Source organism: Chiroxiphia lanceolata, chromosome 2 (assembly GCF_009829145.1).
Source record: "Chiroxiphia lanceolata isolate bChiLan1 chromosome 2, bChiLan1.pri, whole genome shotgun sequence".
NCBI lineage: Eukaryota > Metazoa > Chordata > Aves > Passeriformes > Pipridae > Chiroxiphia > Chiroxiphia lanceolata.
In genome coordinates, this window is record NC_045638.1 from 51,014,862 (window position 1) to 51,031,196 (window position 16,335).

Consider the following 16,335-nt stretch of genomic DNA (forward strand, 5'->3'; position numbering starts at 1 on the left):
TACCACATACAACTTCTAGAATTCGTGTATTTGCAACCCAGCATTCTGCTGCTCACAGAGGGACCTGTGGTCAGACCCTGACGTGTTTGGTTGTAACAGAACTCCTTCACCAGTAAGGTAACTGACTTGTTTTGAGAAGCCTCTGTTTTGTTGCACAGACTTCAAAAAGTCCTTCCTGGATGCAACACAGTATTGTAATGGTTATCAATATGTTCAAGGATAAGAAAATAACTTGAAAGCAGCTGTCTCTTCTGCTGAAGGTCAACAATTTTTATACACCAAACCAATTACAGCATCCTTAGCTCAAACAGTCCAGCTATAATACTTCTTAGGCAAGAGAGTTGCTACGATGCTCCTTTTTAGCAAATTTTTTACATTTTATTTTGCCTTCTACACATTGGAACAAATGAATAATGAATACATAAAAATCATGGCATAAGTAGTAATGACTACCACAGACTCATGAAATTCACTAGAAACGTGAACAGGGGTGTGACAGCTGCATCATTTTTCCCTGACTTCACCTTTTATTTCTTGTTTTCAGAAGAATCCAATCCAGTGTTGGCCTGGTTGTTCAGTCTTGGGTAGGAGTTGTTAATGCGTGCAGTGACAAATCTTACCTCTGAACACAAGTGCCTACAAGTTACAATACTGAAGGCGGCAGCTCTCCTAATCCAGAACATCTGTGAATGGGTTTGTGAGGGGGAAGGCAGAAAGCATTTGTACCAGCAATTTTCATTGCACGGCCCTTTGGGGAGCAGGAGCTGCACACTCAGACCTTGAGGTATGACCAGCCAGGATCTGCTTCACTTGGGAACTCTCCTGGAATGAAGTGTGGGTTACAGCCCCACAGCTCAGTGGTGTAACAGTTAAGCACTTTTGCACAAGACCAGTGTGCAGACCTGGAAATTGTTGTATTGCAGAATTACTGCGTGTTTGTACCCTTAACTGCAGCTTGCATAACAGCAGGGAGCAGAAACAGTCTAAAGTGATGAACAAGTCCTGTATTCAAAGCGTGAGTAAAGACTCGACGACACAGCCACTGGAGAAAGTAGGTGCTTATCCTTGAGCCTGGCAGTAAGGACAGTCCCCTAGTTCCTACTGTTGGGCAAGTGCTGTGAGTTCCACCTGGCTGGGAGTGAGATGCCAGGTGTGATCCTACTATTTCTGCTCCTCTGTGTGACTTTCAGGAGGAGGCTGTCCATCTCAGATGCCTGAGGTCAATAGGTGGTTTTCAGTGACAAACAGTAACAGATCATCAGGTGCACAGAAGCTGTTTGTGACATCTAACACTTGCTTTTTAAGTGACAAAAGTGTAATCTTTGTGGACCTATTCTGGGCTTGTCTAAACTTTGCAGAAGTGGGCTATTCATCAGCTCTGTGTTATTCTGGATCTAATTCTGAAGGCCTAACTCAAGGATTCTGGATTCTGCCTACAAAAGAGCACTGCACTCAACAACTTCAGCTAATTCCAGTGCAGTTAGTTGTTCAACAACTGCACCTCTTCCAGGACTGCAGTTTGTGCTGGTGGAGTTTATTCCCACCCAGCTGTGCATTCAGTCTGAACAATTAACTTTCACAAACCCTCCCCAGTTGAGAGGCTCGCTCGCTCTCCAACTGTGTGCCCAGCAGGAATAAATACTGACCTCAGAAGGAGGTTAAATAAAGGGCAACTCCTACAACTGAGGGTAGAATTCAAAGTGTGAAACAGACTTGGAATACACACATGGCTGTGTGGAAGAATCCCCAAGTGATTGGCAGTGTGATCTATTGCTGAATGGACACAGATTTCGCCTCAAACAGCTGCTTCTTGCTGCTTCTACCACCAAGGGATGCAGTATCCTTGACAAATAACTGTCCTGTCGTCTTCATCTTTGTTGCCAGAAATTTACTGTCCTCTAACTTGCAACTAATACATGCTAGGATGTAACTTTCTCTTGAAACAACTCCAAGTACCACTACTACCTACTACCAGAGTAGTAGGGCAGGAGTAAAACATGTTAAATTAGGCAGTTTGTACAGATGAAATAGGAAAAGTGAGAAGGGCTGATATTGAAGTACAAAAAGCTCAGGATATTAGACACCTGTACTGACAGAACCATGAATTTACGTTTGACCACGGACATGAAAAATTATTACATCTTTCACACAAACTATTTTTTATCAAGTTCCTTAAGAATGAGGTTTTTACCTCTGCAACCAGTCAGCTCTGTTGTCTAAGCTCTCTGTTACTGGTTCACAAATCCCCATCTTTTTGAGTGTTAGAAGCTGGATGATTCAGCTACCATTAGCTGTGTATTTGAGAATTCAGTCTTTCCAGTTCTGTAAGGCTCCTGTATGCACCACAAAATACTCCACCTATTAGGGGAAAAGAATTACTTTGGTGTGTAGGCTCCTTAGGTCCTGAGTAGAGACACAGAAGTACTGCTCAGTGAATGAACAGCACTGTCAGGCTGCTATGAGGGAGCATGATGTACCCTGCCATAGCATCTCCTTCAGGCTCCCAAAGATCTCCAGCTTTTTAGAAAATACTAGAGAAGAAGCTTTCGGGACTTTTACTGGCTTGGTTCTGTGATTCAATTTCCCCCTCACAGCTTCAGACACTGGTTTTTGAAGTTGAGGCTTTTCCCAGGGAAGACAAATGTACGTTCAACAACATTGAGGGTCTCAAAGTCATAAAAATGAGTCATCAACAAGAATCTAACTTCTGTAGACAGGCTTGCTGCACCCTTTTTAACTTTCCTAGTGCCTCTTGGATTACCTTCCTGGTGGTGCTGTGTGGTGCTTGGTTGCTGGCTGGGGTGAAACCATGACAGTAATCTAAAGAATCCAAAGCTCAGTTCAGCCATGAGGACTTGTGACTTTGGCTAAATAGAGCAAAGTCTTTCAATCTGAGGCAGAAGATGAAGTTTCACCTACCAGTGGAAGTAATTAGCAGCTTTTCCATGAACAGAGCTGCTCTCATCCTCTCATTACTCTCACACGAGCTCTCATGCTCATCCCCTTACACGATGATGTAATTCAACTGATCAGTTTTAGTGACTTTCTAAATACAAGGTTAATTTTCTGCCATTCTTATGCTTTGAATCAAATCACTGTGTACGCCCCTCTTTGGCTGCAGCAGCCTATTAGCTTGGCTAATACAGCAATAACCTCTGTAGGAGGGCTATTCATTCTGCAGCTAGTTTAAAAAAAAAATACAAGTGAGCTGCTTATACTTGGAAATGATTACACTGCTGCAGGTGTATTTTTTTGTGTGCAGGCACCTCAGTGGGTTCCAGGAAGCCAGTGTTTCCTTGGCTTTGGTCACTTGAGTTTAAAGGGAACTAACTAGTTGCTAAGCTGCTCTAGGTTGAACCTGGAACAGGACTCAAGGACTGTGCAGCTGGCACAGCACCACTACTGCAAGCATCAGTGCCAGCAAGAGCAGCAGTGTCCTTTTATGGGCAATTCTGGGACAAGCACAGATTTTTAACTCCAATGTTAACACCCTACAAGTTGTCATTGCTTCTTTCATATTAAGGGTTCTATGCTTTTTAAAGAAATTTGAAAGGAATATACCCATGAGTTCTATGACACTGACCTAACTGAAGCCTCAAGTAGACTTTAAGGCAGGAAACTGCTAGAACACTGCAGTTATGCATCAAAGCTGGCATCAAAAGAGGCACTTCGGTTTTCCTCTGTGCTACAGAACACACAAAACTAAAGAAGAGCCATCTGTATTGTGTTTACAGTATAGGTGAATGAAGCAAAGTGGTTAAAAGGTACCACCCATGCCATCTTCTAGTAGATTCACTGCCCCTTCCCCCACCGCCACTGAAAACTGGAGAACAGTTTATGGGCCCCAGTTTACAAACCAAAGAACTACAGAACTACTAAGGCACATGTTGAAAGAACTGGACTCATGAAGACACTCAGGTTTTTTAGCTCCAAGACATAGATAAGCCAATTTAGTCCTTGTAATGCTGTGTCCCACCTCTGTAGGTGGTCAGGTGGTACCTGCTACAGCATGGCCATGCATGTGGAGACCAGAGCAGGCTGCTGCCTCCCCACTCCCCCTCTGGCACTGCCAAGCTCAGCCAGAGGAGCCTCAGCATGTGGCCATGGTTACACAGAAGCTAAGTCACAGATGCTGAAGCATTCATGTGCTATACAGGTAATAACAAAAAAAATGCATACTCTTTCATGGTGTCTGGCAAAGCCTTCCCAACACAACTTTTACAGTTAGCAGTGAAACGTATGACCCTTTAGCACCATCACGGTAATGCTCCAAATTTGACAGAAGGGCAAGTTTGGTTCTTCAGTAAGCAGCTATACACCGAAGGACTCTTTGCTTCTGACAGGTAAAGGGACTTCTTCATAAATTATTTTGAGATAAGGAAACTTCATAGGTAAAAACCAGTATTCCAAGTTGTAGAAGAGGTAAAACTGATGATTCAAGATGACACGATCAATTATTCTTACAAGATCCACAAAAAACTCTCTGACTGACTGATGAGGTTTAAATGGACTGTAAAAGTCTCTTATAGCTGCTGCCAATGTCTTGTTTCCTAGTGGTCCAAAAATAGATGTTTCATTTCCCAAATAAATAGGTTCTCCACTGAATAAAATTATGCTTGTATAGTTTGTTTGTATCTTCTTAAATACAGCTCCTAAGTCAGCCAGCTTTTGGTAGGTTCTCAGTATAAACTTTGAGCACTCATAAGAGTCAAACCATACTGTTGATTGTTTGTCAGGACTTGCTTGAACTGTCCAGGTCTCGTAGTAAATACCAGTCTCATTGTCATATTTTACCCATTGTGCCATTTCATTAAACATGGTTCCTGTAAGAGATGAAAATAAGTATTACAGAGACAAGGTAACAAACACATGACTCAGAATACTTTCCATCTGTTTCAAGGTTCACCTCCCTCCCCTGCAAAAGTTTACCTACAACATTATCTAACCATACATGGGCACAAGGCTTGGGTTGGAGAGAGAAGTGATACCCCACTGAATAAACCACATTTACTTGCAAGTTATTTAAAACTAATTCCTTCTTCTGACCCTTTTCCTCCTACTACAGCAGAACATCCAAACATCAGAGAACCATGACACTTCTCATTTTCCTTTATCCGTGCAGACAAACAGGGCAGGTAGTAAAATATACAAGAGATGCTGACAAAGCACTCAGCAGAGCAACAGGTATTTCTGCACTTCAAGTTTTAACCAAATTCAGCAATTCAGGGCAGAAATTTTCATGTCTCTTCACAAAAGAAACCCTAGACTGAAACACCCTGCTGTTTTAGCAGCTCCTCCCAGCCAGCAAAGCTGAATTGAGCCAAATGATGAGTGGGATGTGAGGACCAGTAAACTTAAAGACCTTGAAGATTATTTTTTTTATTTCGAATATGGGTTTGGAGTATTTAGGTGATGGTGATTTCACAACTGGAATGATGAAGACATCCCTAACTCAGCTTGTCTCGCTGCTAGCTACTACCTCTGAGTAACTAAAGCTATGGACATTCGCCTCCCAGGCTACCCCATTATAACTGCTCTTCACTCCCCACTTGAGAGCTTTTGGACTTCATGGTAAATGTAACAATCACTCTGCTTAGTGGAAGGATTAGGTACTTTATTTTTTAATTGCCTGTGACTTGGTTTAATAGAACAGCAAGTCATTAAATCTGTATCAAGAATGGTACTTATACACTGTAGATGGGTTTGAAGTTTCCCCTTATCTTCTCTAATTCCTACCCCATTAGCTTCCTACTGCATATTCTGTAAGGCATGTTGTTGAAAAGGATTAGTCTCTCCTAACAAGACCGAGATGGACGTAATATGAAGTTCTGGCCTTAACATCGCAAATTAACCAGAAGTGTTACAGGTTAATGCATGGCTGCATTGACAGTATGTTAGAAGATACCTAGACAATCAAAAATCAGACTTTGGATATTCCTGTCCTATTTCCACAGAAGAAACATACTCCTACGTAACATTAACCTTTCTGATGGGCTTTAAAAGGAAATGAGATGGCTTCACTGTGGTGTCTGACAATGATGAACAACAGCTCTACAGAATCTCACAAAGTCTAAGAGGATCCAGCCATTTCATACATTAAAGCTCTATCCCATGAGATGGGATGCTTTTTGCTTGCTCTCTGAAGGAAGCAAGTTCAGCTTATGATGCTGTTCCTCTGTGCTTGCATCCCCTCACCCTCTTCCACAGTAACATTCAGATTCCTAGTCAAATCTAGACAATTCAAGGCCCTCTGATATACTACTTCCCTAAAAGTTTCTTGGAAATGGGAAGTGAGAGAAACAAGGAAGTAACAGTGCCTCCACAAGGAACCAGCATAACCTCACCTTTCTTGGGCATCAAATAATCCACTCGGGCAGGAAGCATTAAAAGTTCTAGAACCATATGAAAATATTTAACTTGGTATTCATAAAAAAGAATCCAATTGCATCAGGCATCAAAGACTTCAGTCATGAACCACAAACTTCACTGCTGAAAGAACTGCCTAGAATTTCTTAACAGACTGGACAGATTACCTAGAGACTGAGGCCAGCAAAGTTGCTAAAAGTGGAAGTGGGCACACATAAAGCACCACATCACACTACCTGTAAGCTGACTCTCCACTGTGCCTTGTACACTACATTAACTTCAGAGAGTAAATAGTTTTGGTCACAAAAAATGCAACTCTCCAAGTCCTCAATGAACTTTTTTTCTAAGACATTCATTCTATTACTTGACCAATCAATTAGATTTATTTAAATGACCATTTCATTTTAGGATTGCAATGTTCAGTATGTACCAGGAAGCTACTCTGGTGATCATCCGTGTATTTACAGGTGTAAGTCGTAGGTTTGTTCTGCAATGTATGACAGAGACCTATTACTGGGGACATTTGCACAGTTTTTATGACAGATAATGGGGAGACGGAAATAGAGATTAATATTTTTTTTATCTTTGAGATTGTTTCTAAATATGCCTTATTTGTTTGCTCAGTAATGAACATTTTTTCAAGTTTTTCTATCTCAGCAGTCATCTGCCACTTCACAGTACAAGCTTTTGTTTTGGTGAAGCCATGTGAAGAGTCCATAATGGCTCTGTATAAGCTGTTTTGCTATTTTTACACTCAAGAGACTCAAGTGTTTTGGTACAGCAACACCACATGACTCTCATTTAACAACTCTTCAGTGTGTTGTTCAAAAGGCAGCAGCCTCATGCCACTTTCTGCATTAAAGAGAGTGTTTGAAATTAGCATCAGTGACTAACACTGCAAATAACCTACAGAACATAAATTAAAAGATACTGCTTTACATAAAGACAAGGCTGACTCTGTATTTTGTATTAACATTATCCAAAGCATCTAAAATCTACCTGATATTGTAGTCACAAGAACTAAAGTTCCATTTTCCTTCCAGTGTGCATCATCTATTCCTTCATAAAAGCAGGCAGCTCCCTGGTTACACCAGAACGGTGCATCTATGCCAGGCCGCAGATGTGGAAATGTGCAGTTCCCAAGTTGGAAGAGCTCATACCACTCCATTGTGTAGTTTTTGCCCGTTAGAGAGCTCCTGAAACCCACAGCATCATGCATAATTTTCTGTGAAAAGATAAAAGTCAAACAACTAAAAACCCAAAACTTTAACATTATAACAACTTCAGCTTGGTCTGTACAGAAGATAAGATGTTGGGAGCTGTTCTGTAACAGGGTGAGAGGAGGGGAAGGAATTCCTGTAACATATTGGATTCAGTTGCACTGATGCACAACACACTAGACTGAATCACACTCATACTTTTATCATGCTGTCTCAGAGCTTATCTACCCATCCATCATAAATTCTGTAACTTAGTGGCAGATTCTCAGTGGGAGCTCATCATCAAAACTGAAGCCGACTTTTGAATCCTTAACCTCTGTATTAGGGAGGGTTTGAACCATACTGAATCTTGAATACCACGACACCGCTGAAAGCTCAACAAAACAGATATTTATTACCAAGAGGTGGCCAACAAAACGAACAAACCCAAAAGGGAAGAAGGAGGAGAGAAACGAGTCCCCAGCACGACCTCCCCAGTTGTTGCCCATAAAGTTATCTCACTGACCTAGCATGCCTATAATTACCCATAGCAGAAGCTGCATCCTTGGAGAGTCAGTAAGTTCACGAACTGGCAGGCGTCCCCGCCAAAGGCAACGTTGTCCTTGGTGTGAAGTTAGCTCCCCTCCAAGAAAGCACTGTCTGCTTTTATACAATTAACTGAGTGACCTCAACCTAGGCAGGAGTGGTCATCACCGCCCAGCCAGAGGCTCTCTGGCTCTCCCACTCCCTTCATTATGTAAGTGCATCTCTTCTGCATGCGCGTGGCTTTCCCTGTGCCTGCGTACTGCACTCGGGGGGTGTTTTCCAAGTGAGTCTGGGGGTGCTACTTCATCATTACAGTCTTTACTTTCTCCTTCAATTAGCCAATCACAGGACACCAATTAAAACAGTTTATACAAGAAGCTCCCTTTCCAAGGACAAGGTACCTCTTTATCAGTACTTGTTTTCTCAAAACTTGGCAGGGAAAGAACAAAACTTTTACAGTTGTCTGGGCCAAACACAGACCAAAAGTATCAGCATAAATTCACCCTGGTACAAACCTCATAGGGGCATCAGAGTAATAAAGAGCAGAACCAAGTTACCAAAAACAGATCTTGGTAATGAAAGCCATAAAAGGAATGAGGTTAATATTTCTTTTAAAAGCTGTATAGTAAAAACATACAGGTATCAACGTTCAAGCAAATACAAGTTTTTAACAATAAAAAAGTTAATGCACTAAGGAACTACTTCATCCGATATAAGAAGATAAATAAAAGTATTTTCTTGATCCAGTGCTAGCACAGAAGAAAAGATAAGATACCCAAAACATAATGGTGTGGGTATACAAAACACTCTCAATATGCAGCTATATGGGGGAACACATTCAAACTCACCAACAGTGCTGTTTGTGCTCTTTTCTTTAGCTGAACTAAATTCTTTAAGTTTTATTTGAAACTTAGTGCTCTTTGAGTATCCTTCCTACAGCTAGCCTAGCTTGTGTGCTCTAACACTCTTCTATACAAGCATATCCCAACCTTACAGCTCCCATTCTTGACAACTGCTGTTGAATTCAGCTGAAATTGCCACTATAACTTTGTTAAAAATATCACCTTACCAAGTGTCCTAGTAGGTCTCCATATTTGAATTCCCATACTGGAGCCTGTAATCGATACACTTCAATGACATCCTCTTCTTTCATAACTGGAATGGCAGAGCCAGTGGGACAGAAGGTGTAACGAGCTTGGCAGTAAGGATCAGTTTTTGGACGGTAATCAAAGCGCCTGTGTTGAAAAGGAGAAGCACACAGAATGATAAACACAGCTTCGCAGCTGGAGGAACTCTCATGCCTTCCTAAGGGCCCAAGTGGGAGAGCTTAAGTGTTCAGCCACCCCCAAAGACTGATTCTGAGATCCAGGCACTGCAACGGTTGGAGTACACAAGTCTGAAAGGCTGCTGAGGTGCACACCTGCAGAAACAGGACCTCAGATTTAAGGCTCAAGAATGCAAGTCGTGTTGTTCACAGTACTGATTAATGAAGGAGTGCAAATGATACAGATTACAAAGCGTGACATACTCACAAAATCAGACAGACATAGATGCTGGATAAAGGATAGTTTGAAATCTGTTTCAAAAACATTCTCCTAACAGTTTGTCTATACAGGGATTGACCAGTTTGTTCTTCCTCTTTTATTGTAAAAGGTCCTCAGATTAAGTTATTTTTACTCTAGAATATTGCCAATTTCAGAAAAAAAATTTCATTGCTCTATGCTAATTTAGATAAAGAGGTCTAAGAGCCTAGCTAGGATCACTGTTTCCATTTCATTCCCATTAAACCTCAAAACCCAAAGACTGAATCTGCTTACTTATCATACTCTACACAAACATCAAGGAACCTTTCTCACAAGTCTTCCTTTTCCAATTTCCTTCAGAGTCACTCACTGTATTTCACTTAAAAGGCATACACAGCTTGTCCAGATCTTGTAAAGTTTGCCTGAGAGTCTAACATACTCAGTTGCCTAGGGTTACCAAATGGCATAAATTCCCCAGCCATGAGATGACTCAAGGACACAGGACTTCCTGAACCATAAGAAGGTCAGCAGCACTGAGACAGTGCTGCTTTTCCCTTTGGACTTCTTCTCCAAGCTTGCTCGGAACTTCAGCATGTCTGCCTTTGTTTTGTCTGGGGGAGGGAGGGGGGTGGGACAAGAAAAAAAATCCTAAAGAGTATGGCTGGAAAAAGAACACAAGGAAAACAAAGACTTATGCCAACCAAACATTTAAGTCCTGTTTCTAGACTGCACCATAAATTTTCCACTTCCCGTCACTGCACCTTGCATGTGACAAGTTAATGAGTATGTAAAGAAACATTAAAATCCCACATTTCTGAGCACTTCACACCAACAGGCTTGTACTCCAATTTTGACCATCCCAAGACCCAGCCTTGCAACTCATGAACTTACTTGAAAATCTGAACAACTCGTGACTGCAAGATCAGCTCCTTCAGGCATCACCTGATGCAAACTTAACAGCTAGGAATTACGCAACAGACTTTCAAAATTTCAGGTGTGCATTAGACAGCAGTTAAAACCTCCCTTTAATACAGCAAACCCGCATAAAATACACACAGCAAGCGTAGCCCTTCCCCTGAAGGGGCTCATTTCCTCAGCACAGCCAAAGCTGTCGCTATTTTCGCCAGTAAAACGCCACAGCGCTCTCCTGCTGTCCCCAACACCACTAGGACTTCTCCTGGAGCTCAGGCATCTTTGGAGAAGAGAACGGGATTTTGTACCATTTCATTCCACGGGCACAAGTATGACGCAGACTTAATTTTTTAAAAAATAAAATAAACCGTACCCTAACTTCCTCATCGCAACTTTTCTGCGGGAATTAAAGGCGTTTAAAGGCCGGGCAGTCATTCCCGGGGCAGCAATCCCTCTCGAGGCAGAGGCAGCAAGCGCCGCCTTCGGCCTGGCACGAGACTTAGCGACCTAAACACACCAAATATCGTACAAATGACCAACTCCCCGTGATTACAAAGGGGATGATTTCACGGCCTTTTTAGCCTAATAAACAGCAGAACAAACGCAGCGCTGGCGGGCCCTGCCCGTGTCACTCACCTGTAGGGCACCGGCCAGCGCCGCCGCGGGGCGCGGAGCCCCCCCGACACACGGGGCCCCCACGCCGCCAAGAGCGGCAGCAGGAGCGGCAGCAGGAGCGGCAGGAGCCGGGAGCAGCGCGCAGCACCCATGGCGGAGCCGGGCCCGGAGCTGCGGGGAAGCCAACGCGCGGCGGGAGGCCGGGCGGGGAGGGGCCGCCCCCGCGCCCGCCCCCGGCCCGGGGAAGCCGGAGGTGCCCGCCGAGGGCAGGGCCTACCGGCAGGGTGCTGAACCAACCCGGGTGGTGTTCCCCGAGAGACCAGCCGGGTGCCGGATCGTCCTTTAAAAACGCCACCCGGCTGAACTGCGACTGCAGTTTTCAGGAGACGCGGGCAGCTACGGGTTCTTTTTATTTAGCCGGAGGATTTGTTGTCTGTAGTTCCACGCACTGCTTTGGAGACACTTTGAAGCTGGTGAAGAGTCTGGAGCACAAATCTGAGGAGAAGCGGCTGAGGGAGCTGGGGGTATTTAGCCTGAAGAAAAGAGGGTTGTAGCCAGGCAGGGGTCGGCCTCTTCTCCCAGGGAAGTAGTGACAGGACAACAGGACACAAGCTGTACCAGGGGAGGTTTAGGTTGGACACTGGAAAGAATTTCTTCACAGAAAGGGTGATTAGACATTGGAATGGACTGCCCAGGGAGGTGGAGGAGTCACTGTCCCTGGAGGTGTTTAAGGAAAGACTGGCCATAGCACTGAGTGCCATGGTCTAGTTTACATGGTGCTGTTCAGCCACAGGTTGGACTCAATGATCTCTCAGATCTTTTCCAACCCCGTTGATTCTGTGATTCTGTAAAAGACATCAAGTACCCATCCTCACACTCAGAACCCATGGAGAGGGGTGGTCTCTGGGTCTGGTCCCTGAACAATGAGGTGAGGCCTCACCAAAAGGCAGAGAGGCTTTTGCTGTGATAAACCCTGTGACCCGGAGCCTCTTCAGGCTACCAAGAAGTCTTGTCTGAAGCCTTTCAGGGCTTCGAGCTATGTTCATATACATATCACCCATTTCAGAACATTTATTCAGGTTGTAACAACTTATGTTATGGGGATCATGCAGCAATTAATTCTCTCCTTTTCATGAAAATGGTGAGAACTCTCTTTAAAACGAACTAAGAAAAACTGTGAGGACAAGTTTGCCGGCAGCATCCCTGCAGAAAACACAGCTTTTTCCAGCTCTGTGGAGTTCAAAACTGACTATACTGGCATCAGGGTCCAGGAGGTTAAAGTTTGGTAGTCAGCAAAGTGAAAGCACTGGTATACACTATTCACTGGGTAAATAATAACTGTGCTGTGGACTGTTGACTGTAAGGAGCCAGAGGAATATCCCTGCTCACTGAACAAAACTAAAGAACAATCAGTCCTCTATGTTCACTATGTTAGGCTATATCTTTAAACAAAGACAGAGGTGAAAAACTCTGCATCCTACATAAAAATGCAGGATAGGCTGTTGAATATCAGTTTCAGTAATGCTGGGGCTATTAAAGGTGTTCAGAAAACTTTAAAGCCTTTAATTTCAGAAATGTTTCTGTGTCTCACTTAATTGCTGCCTGATTCTATATTGCCTGTCTTTAAAATCCATGCCATTCAGAACCATATGTTAATTTAATGCACGTATACATAACCTATACATACCTGTATTTCCATATTTCATTTTTATCTCATGCATGTTAATTGTGTCTGCTTTAAGGTAAAGCTCTGGTTTTGTTCTTTAGAAAATAAAGTATGCTAGTAATCATGTGTTCTTCCTAGCTTGAGTGTAGTACAAGATGCCAGCTCTTTCATCTGCTCAAAAGATATGTGTTTGTTTGGAATATAGCCGTAATTCCTGGGTTTAGAGATTTTTATGCATAACTCTGGAAGTGCTTTATGAAATAAAGGAAGGATAATTTATCCCTTCTATGAAACTGGGAGGTAAGGAAGTGTAACAACATAATGAATTTGCCGTAACTGCTCATTAGCCAAACTAGAAATGCAGTATGAACAGGTTTTTAGTTCTGGTTCAACGTAAATTTGCAGTGTAGACTATTAAGTCTCTGCTGATGTGCATGCTGAAGGTGTTAGGTTGACTGACTAAGATGGCAAAGCTCTTGTTTTTTTTTTTCTTTTTTTATTTTAATTGCATTTTTGTATCTCACTTCATTTCATCCCGCAGGAAACTTTCGCAGCAAGGTATTCATTTTTTTTCTTCTCATACAACCTAATTTATGTCATAAACTGTATTAACATAGAAAATAAATGACTAATACATTTATGAATAAATATGCTTGAGCTAAAAAGCTCACATCAGCAATTTGAGTCAGCAGCTGTCTTGTTTATTATGAAGAAACAAGTCAAAGTCCCCATTATAAACCCACACAGCTGATCTGCATCTTTGTCCAACAGCAGGCTTTGAGGAAAGATTGAGACTGCCTACAGTCTAATCTTCTGGAGTTGACAAGATTCCTAAATTTTTCTCATTTCCCAGATTTCTTTTTTTTTTTGATTAGTGAAAACTGAGCATTTTCCTGAAACAATGAAGATTCTCAGTGATTTCCCATTATAAACTGGTACTTCTCTGCCTCTGCTCTCGGCAGCAACAGCATGGATGGGACTGAGAGAGAGGGGAAAACAAACCCAGCTGCTGCAGCCAAAAGTTGTGGGTTTGAACAGATAGTTTAGTTTTGAACAGTCATCACACTGTAACAGTCACAGCAAAGAGGTTGTTGAACCTGAAGTAACAGCCTCTCACAAAAATGGGCCACTCTGGATGGTGCTTACACCACAGCTACACATCTGCCAGACTATGCACTGGCAATATGCCATTCAGTAGGAAAGTCATGGTTATATATATGGATCACAGCAGACAAAACTACACATCTGGCAGCCGTACTGCTTACAGAGGGTTTTTTATACTCCCACTGGCATATGTTAGCTATTGAGTCAGCTGGATGCATACTGAGAAATAAAAACATTACCTGAAGTCATACTGAAGCTACTCTGAAAGACAGGAGTTCATCAATCTGAGGTCCACACTCTGCCTTTGAGGGGTATGAAAGGAATCTTGAGAAAAGGAGCCAGAAACAGGGCTACTATGGACCTGCTCTCTGCTGTGTAGCTTTGGATGCCACCTGAAGTGTCAGCTGGGGCAGGAGAAAGCTATGTCATTTCCTGCAGGAAGGAAGAATGGCTGGGCATTGTGACTGTATAAGGTAGTGCTAAGGGTTCCCTTCAGGTCCTCCAAGATCCTGACAGTTAGGATGAGGGCTGTGCTCAGGACAGATGTGGAATTCAGTGAGCATTTGGGATTGTGGAGCAGCCCCTGCTTTGTCTGCCATCTTAGGGGACATGTGAGGGAAATTATTTCTTTCCAAGCTGCATTTCTAGGGGTGCTCTGCTGAAGCCTTAGAGATAGGATGAGGGTTCAGGTAAGGATGCAGATGAAGTTCATCATGAGTTTTAAGCTGAGAGGAACTCATTGGAATCTGCTGCAAGGTAGGGATAAGTGAACTGTTGAGTCAACTGGATGCAGTGAGTGAAATACAAAGAGCTTTCCAAGTCAAATTTAAGCTAACAGGAAAATCTGTTCTTAGGCAACTAATGCATATTAGAGCAGGATTTCCACTAGAGAAAACATCTTTCTCAAAACCTGAGCAGTAAGAAAAGGGTCAGGATCCAGGACGAAGCCGTAATAAAGCCCTTGAAGCCTGAAGGGGACAGTACCTGCTCTCTCCCCTTCAGGGTGTGTTGCTGGCTGCTCAAGGTCTGATAAAAACTGTTGTGAGGAAAGTCAGAAACCGCTTCTGCTCTGCTGAGACACCTCAGCAGGGCTCCCTGCTCATTTCCTGGGGAGCTGCTTTTAAGCCAAGGCTCTTGCCTCCCACCTGAGCTATACTGCAGCCATGCCTGTGCCCAGCTGTGTACTCCACTGATGCAGACCCAACCCATGCATCTGTCACCTTGGATCTGCCTCATCAGTAAGGACTTTTCTAGTGATTGGACTCTTCATGGAACCCCACTGCTATTCAGTTTCTGAATGGGAACACCCATGTTGTAGTGGCTGGATCCAGCAACAGTCCTGAACACAGCAGGGTAGAGCCAAGCCCAAGATTACACTACTTGTATCCAAGGAGACAGGACTGAAGATGAGGCTACCCATAGCATCGGTTCACTGGCTGTGCAGGAAGACCAGCCCATATGTCAGGACAACAGAAGACGGTACTGGACATGCACAGCTACAGCATAGCCCAGGTGATGTCTGGATGTCCAGGCCTAAGTTCACATAGAGCCCACAGGTTGGGGCCACAGCTGAGGTTAGCCAGGGCTGGTCTTCCTGCACAGCTTCAGAGGTGCACTCCTTGTGAAATGCTCTTGTTGCTACTTGCTTTTGTTGGCCCAGGCCAGAGAACAGTCATCACAGGGCTACTTCAGGATGATGCAAAGCCAGGGCAAGGACATGTCATGAGCTGGGATGAAAACATGGACCTAAGACAGACACACAGAGGGCCACGACAAGGTCATGAAGTTAGGGCAGGGACATGGCAGAGCAAGTTGGAGTTAGATCACAGAACAGAGCCAGGGCAGTTATGGAGCTGGCACAGAGACATGACATGGAGGACGTGAAGTAGGATGGGAATATCACATCCCAAACAAGTCTAGGACCCATCCAGGAAAAAGGGCCACCTATAATGTGAATCTGAGGTCCATCTAAGAGACAGGGCCAGAAACAAGAATGGAGGTGAGGTTACTGACAATTCAGGTCCAAGGTCCATCCAGAAAGACTAGCCAGTAAGTCAGGACAGAAAGAAGCAGAGTATTCCAGTTCTGAAGGTGCTCAGTTTCCTAGCTCTAACATTAATCCTGGCCCTAACACATAGCAGAGTTTGGAACTACACTCATATCTCCAAACATGCAATGAGTTTAAACTCCTTCCAGGCAGCAGCTTCCTCCTAGCTCTCAAGCATAAAGAAGACTCTAGGGGGATTGCAAGTCTGGAGACGCTCAGTGGAGTCACTGCAGTCCTGCTCAATCCTAAGAGGCAGAGTGTGGGCTGTGGTGGACACTGAACTGAAGCCCTACATTCATTTGGAGCAAACACTGCCCAGGGGTCTGCCCTTCAGCAGGGAATTTCCCTATCTTGGCC

At 43.6% G+C, this 16,335-nt stretch overlaps 1 protein-coding gene across 2 annotated transcripts; it reads right to left on the reverse strand.

Annotated features, from left to right (window-relative positions):
- Window positions 1-356: 356 nt before the first annotated feature.
- CLN5 (CLN5 intracellular trafficking protein) lies at window positions 357-11,353 on the reverse strand. Of its 2 annotated transcripts, none has more exons than XM_032677923.1 (4): window positions 11,183-11,353; window positions 9,181-9,346; window positions 7,366-7,591; window positions 357-4,823 (listed from the first exon to the last, which is right to left on the reverse strand). In XM_032677923.1, exons 1-4 carry the CDS (start codon window positions 11,311-11,313, stop codon window positions 4,312-4,314), a joined length of 1,035 nt encoding a protein of 344 aa, XP_032533814.1. In that variant the 5' UTR covers window positions 11,314-11,353; the 3' UTR covers window positions 357-4,311. The 2 variants fall into 2 exon arrangements, with proteins under 2 accessions (XP_032533814.1, XP_032533815.1); XM_032677924.1 differs by lacking the exon at window positions 11,183-11,353 and adding an exon at window positions 10,920-11,076 and having other exon boundaries at window positions 3,138-4,823.
- Window positions 11,354-16,335: the final 4,982 nt, after the last annotated feature.

Coding starts and splice junctions, on each gene's coding strand:
- CLN5 (XM_032677923.1), bottom strand. CDS start 11,313: ATGGGTGCTGCGCGCTGCTCCCGGCTCCTGCCGCTCCTGCTGCCGCTC. Junction 9,347..11,182: donor CGCTGGCCGGTGCCCTACAG/GTGAGTGACACG, acceptor TTTTCAACACAG/GCGCTTTGATTACCGTCCAA. Junction 7,592..9,180: donor GAGACCTACTAGGACACTTG/GTAAGGTGATAT, acceptor ATCTTTTCACAG/AAAATTATGCATGATGCTGT.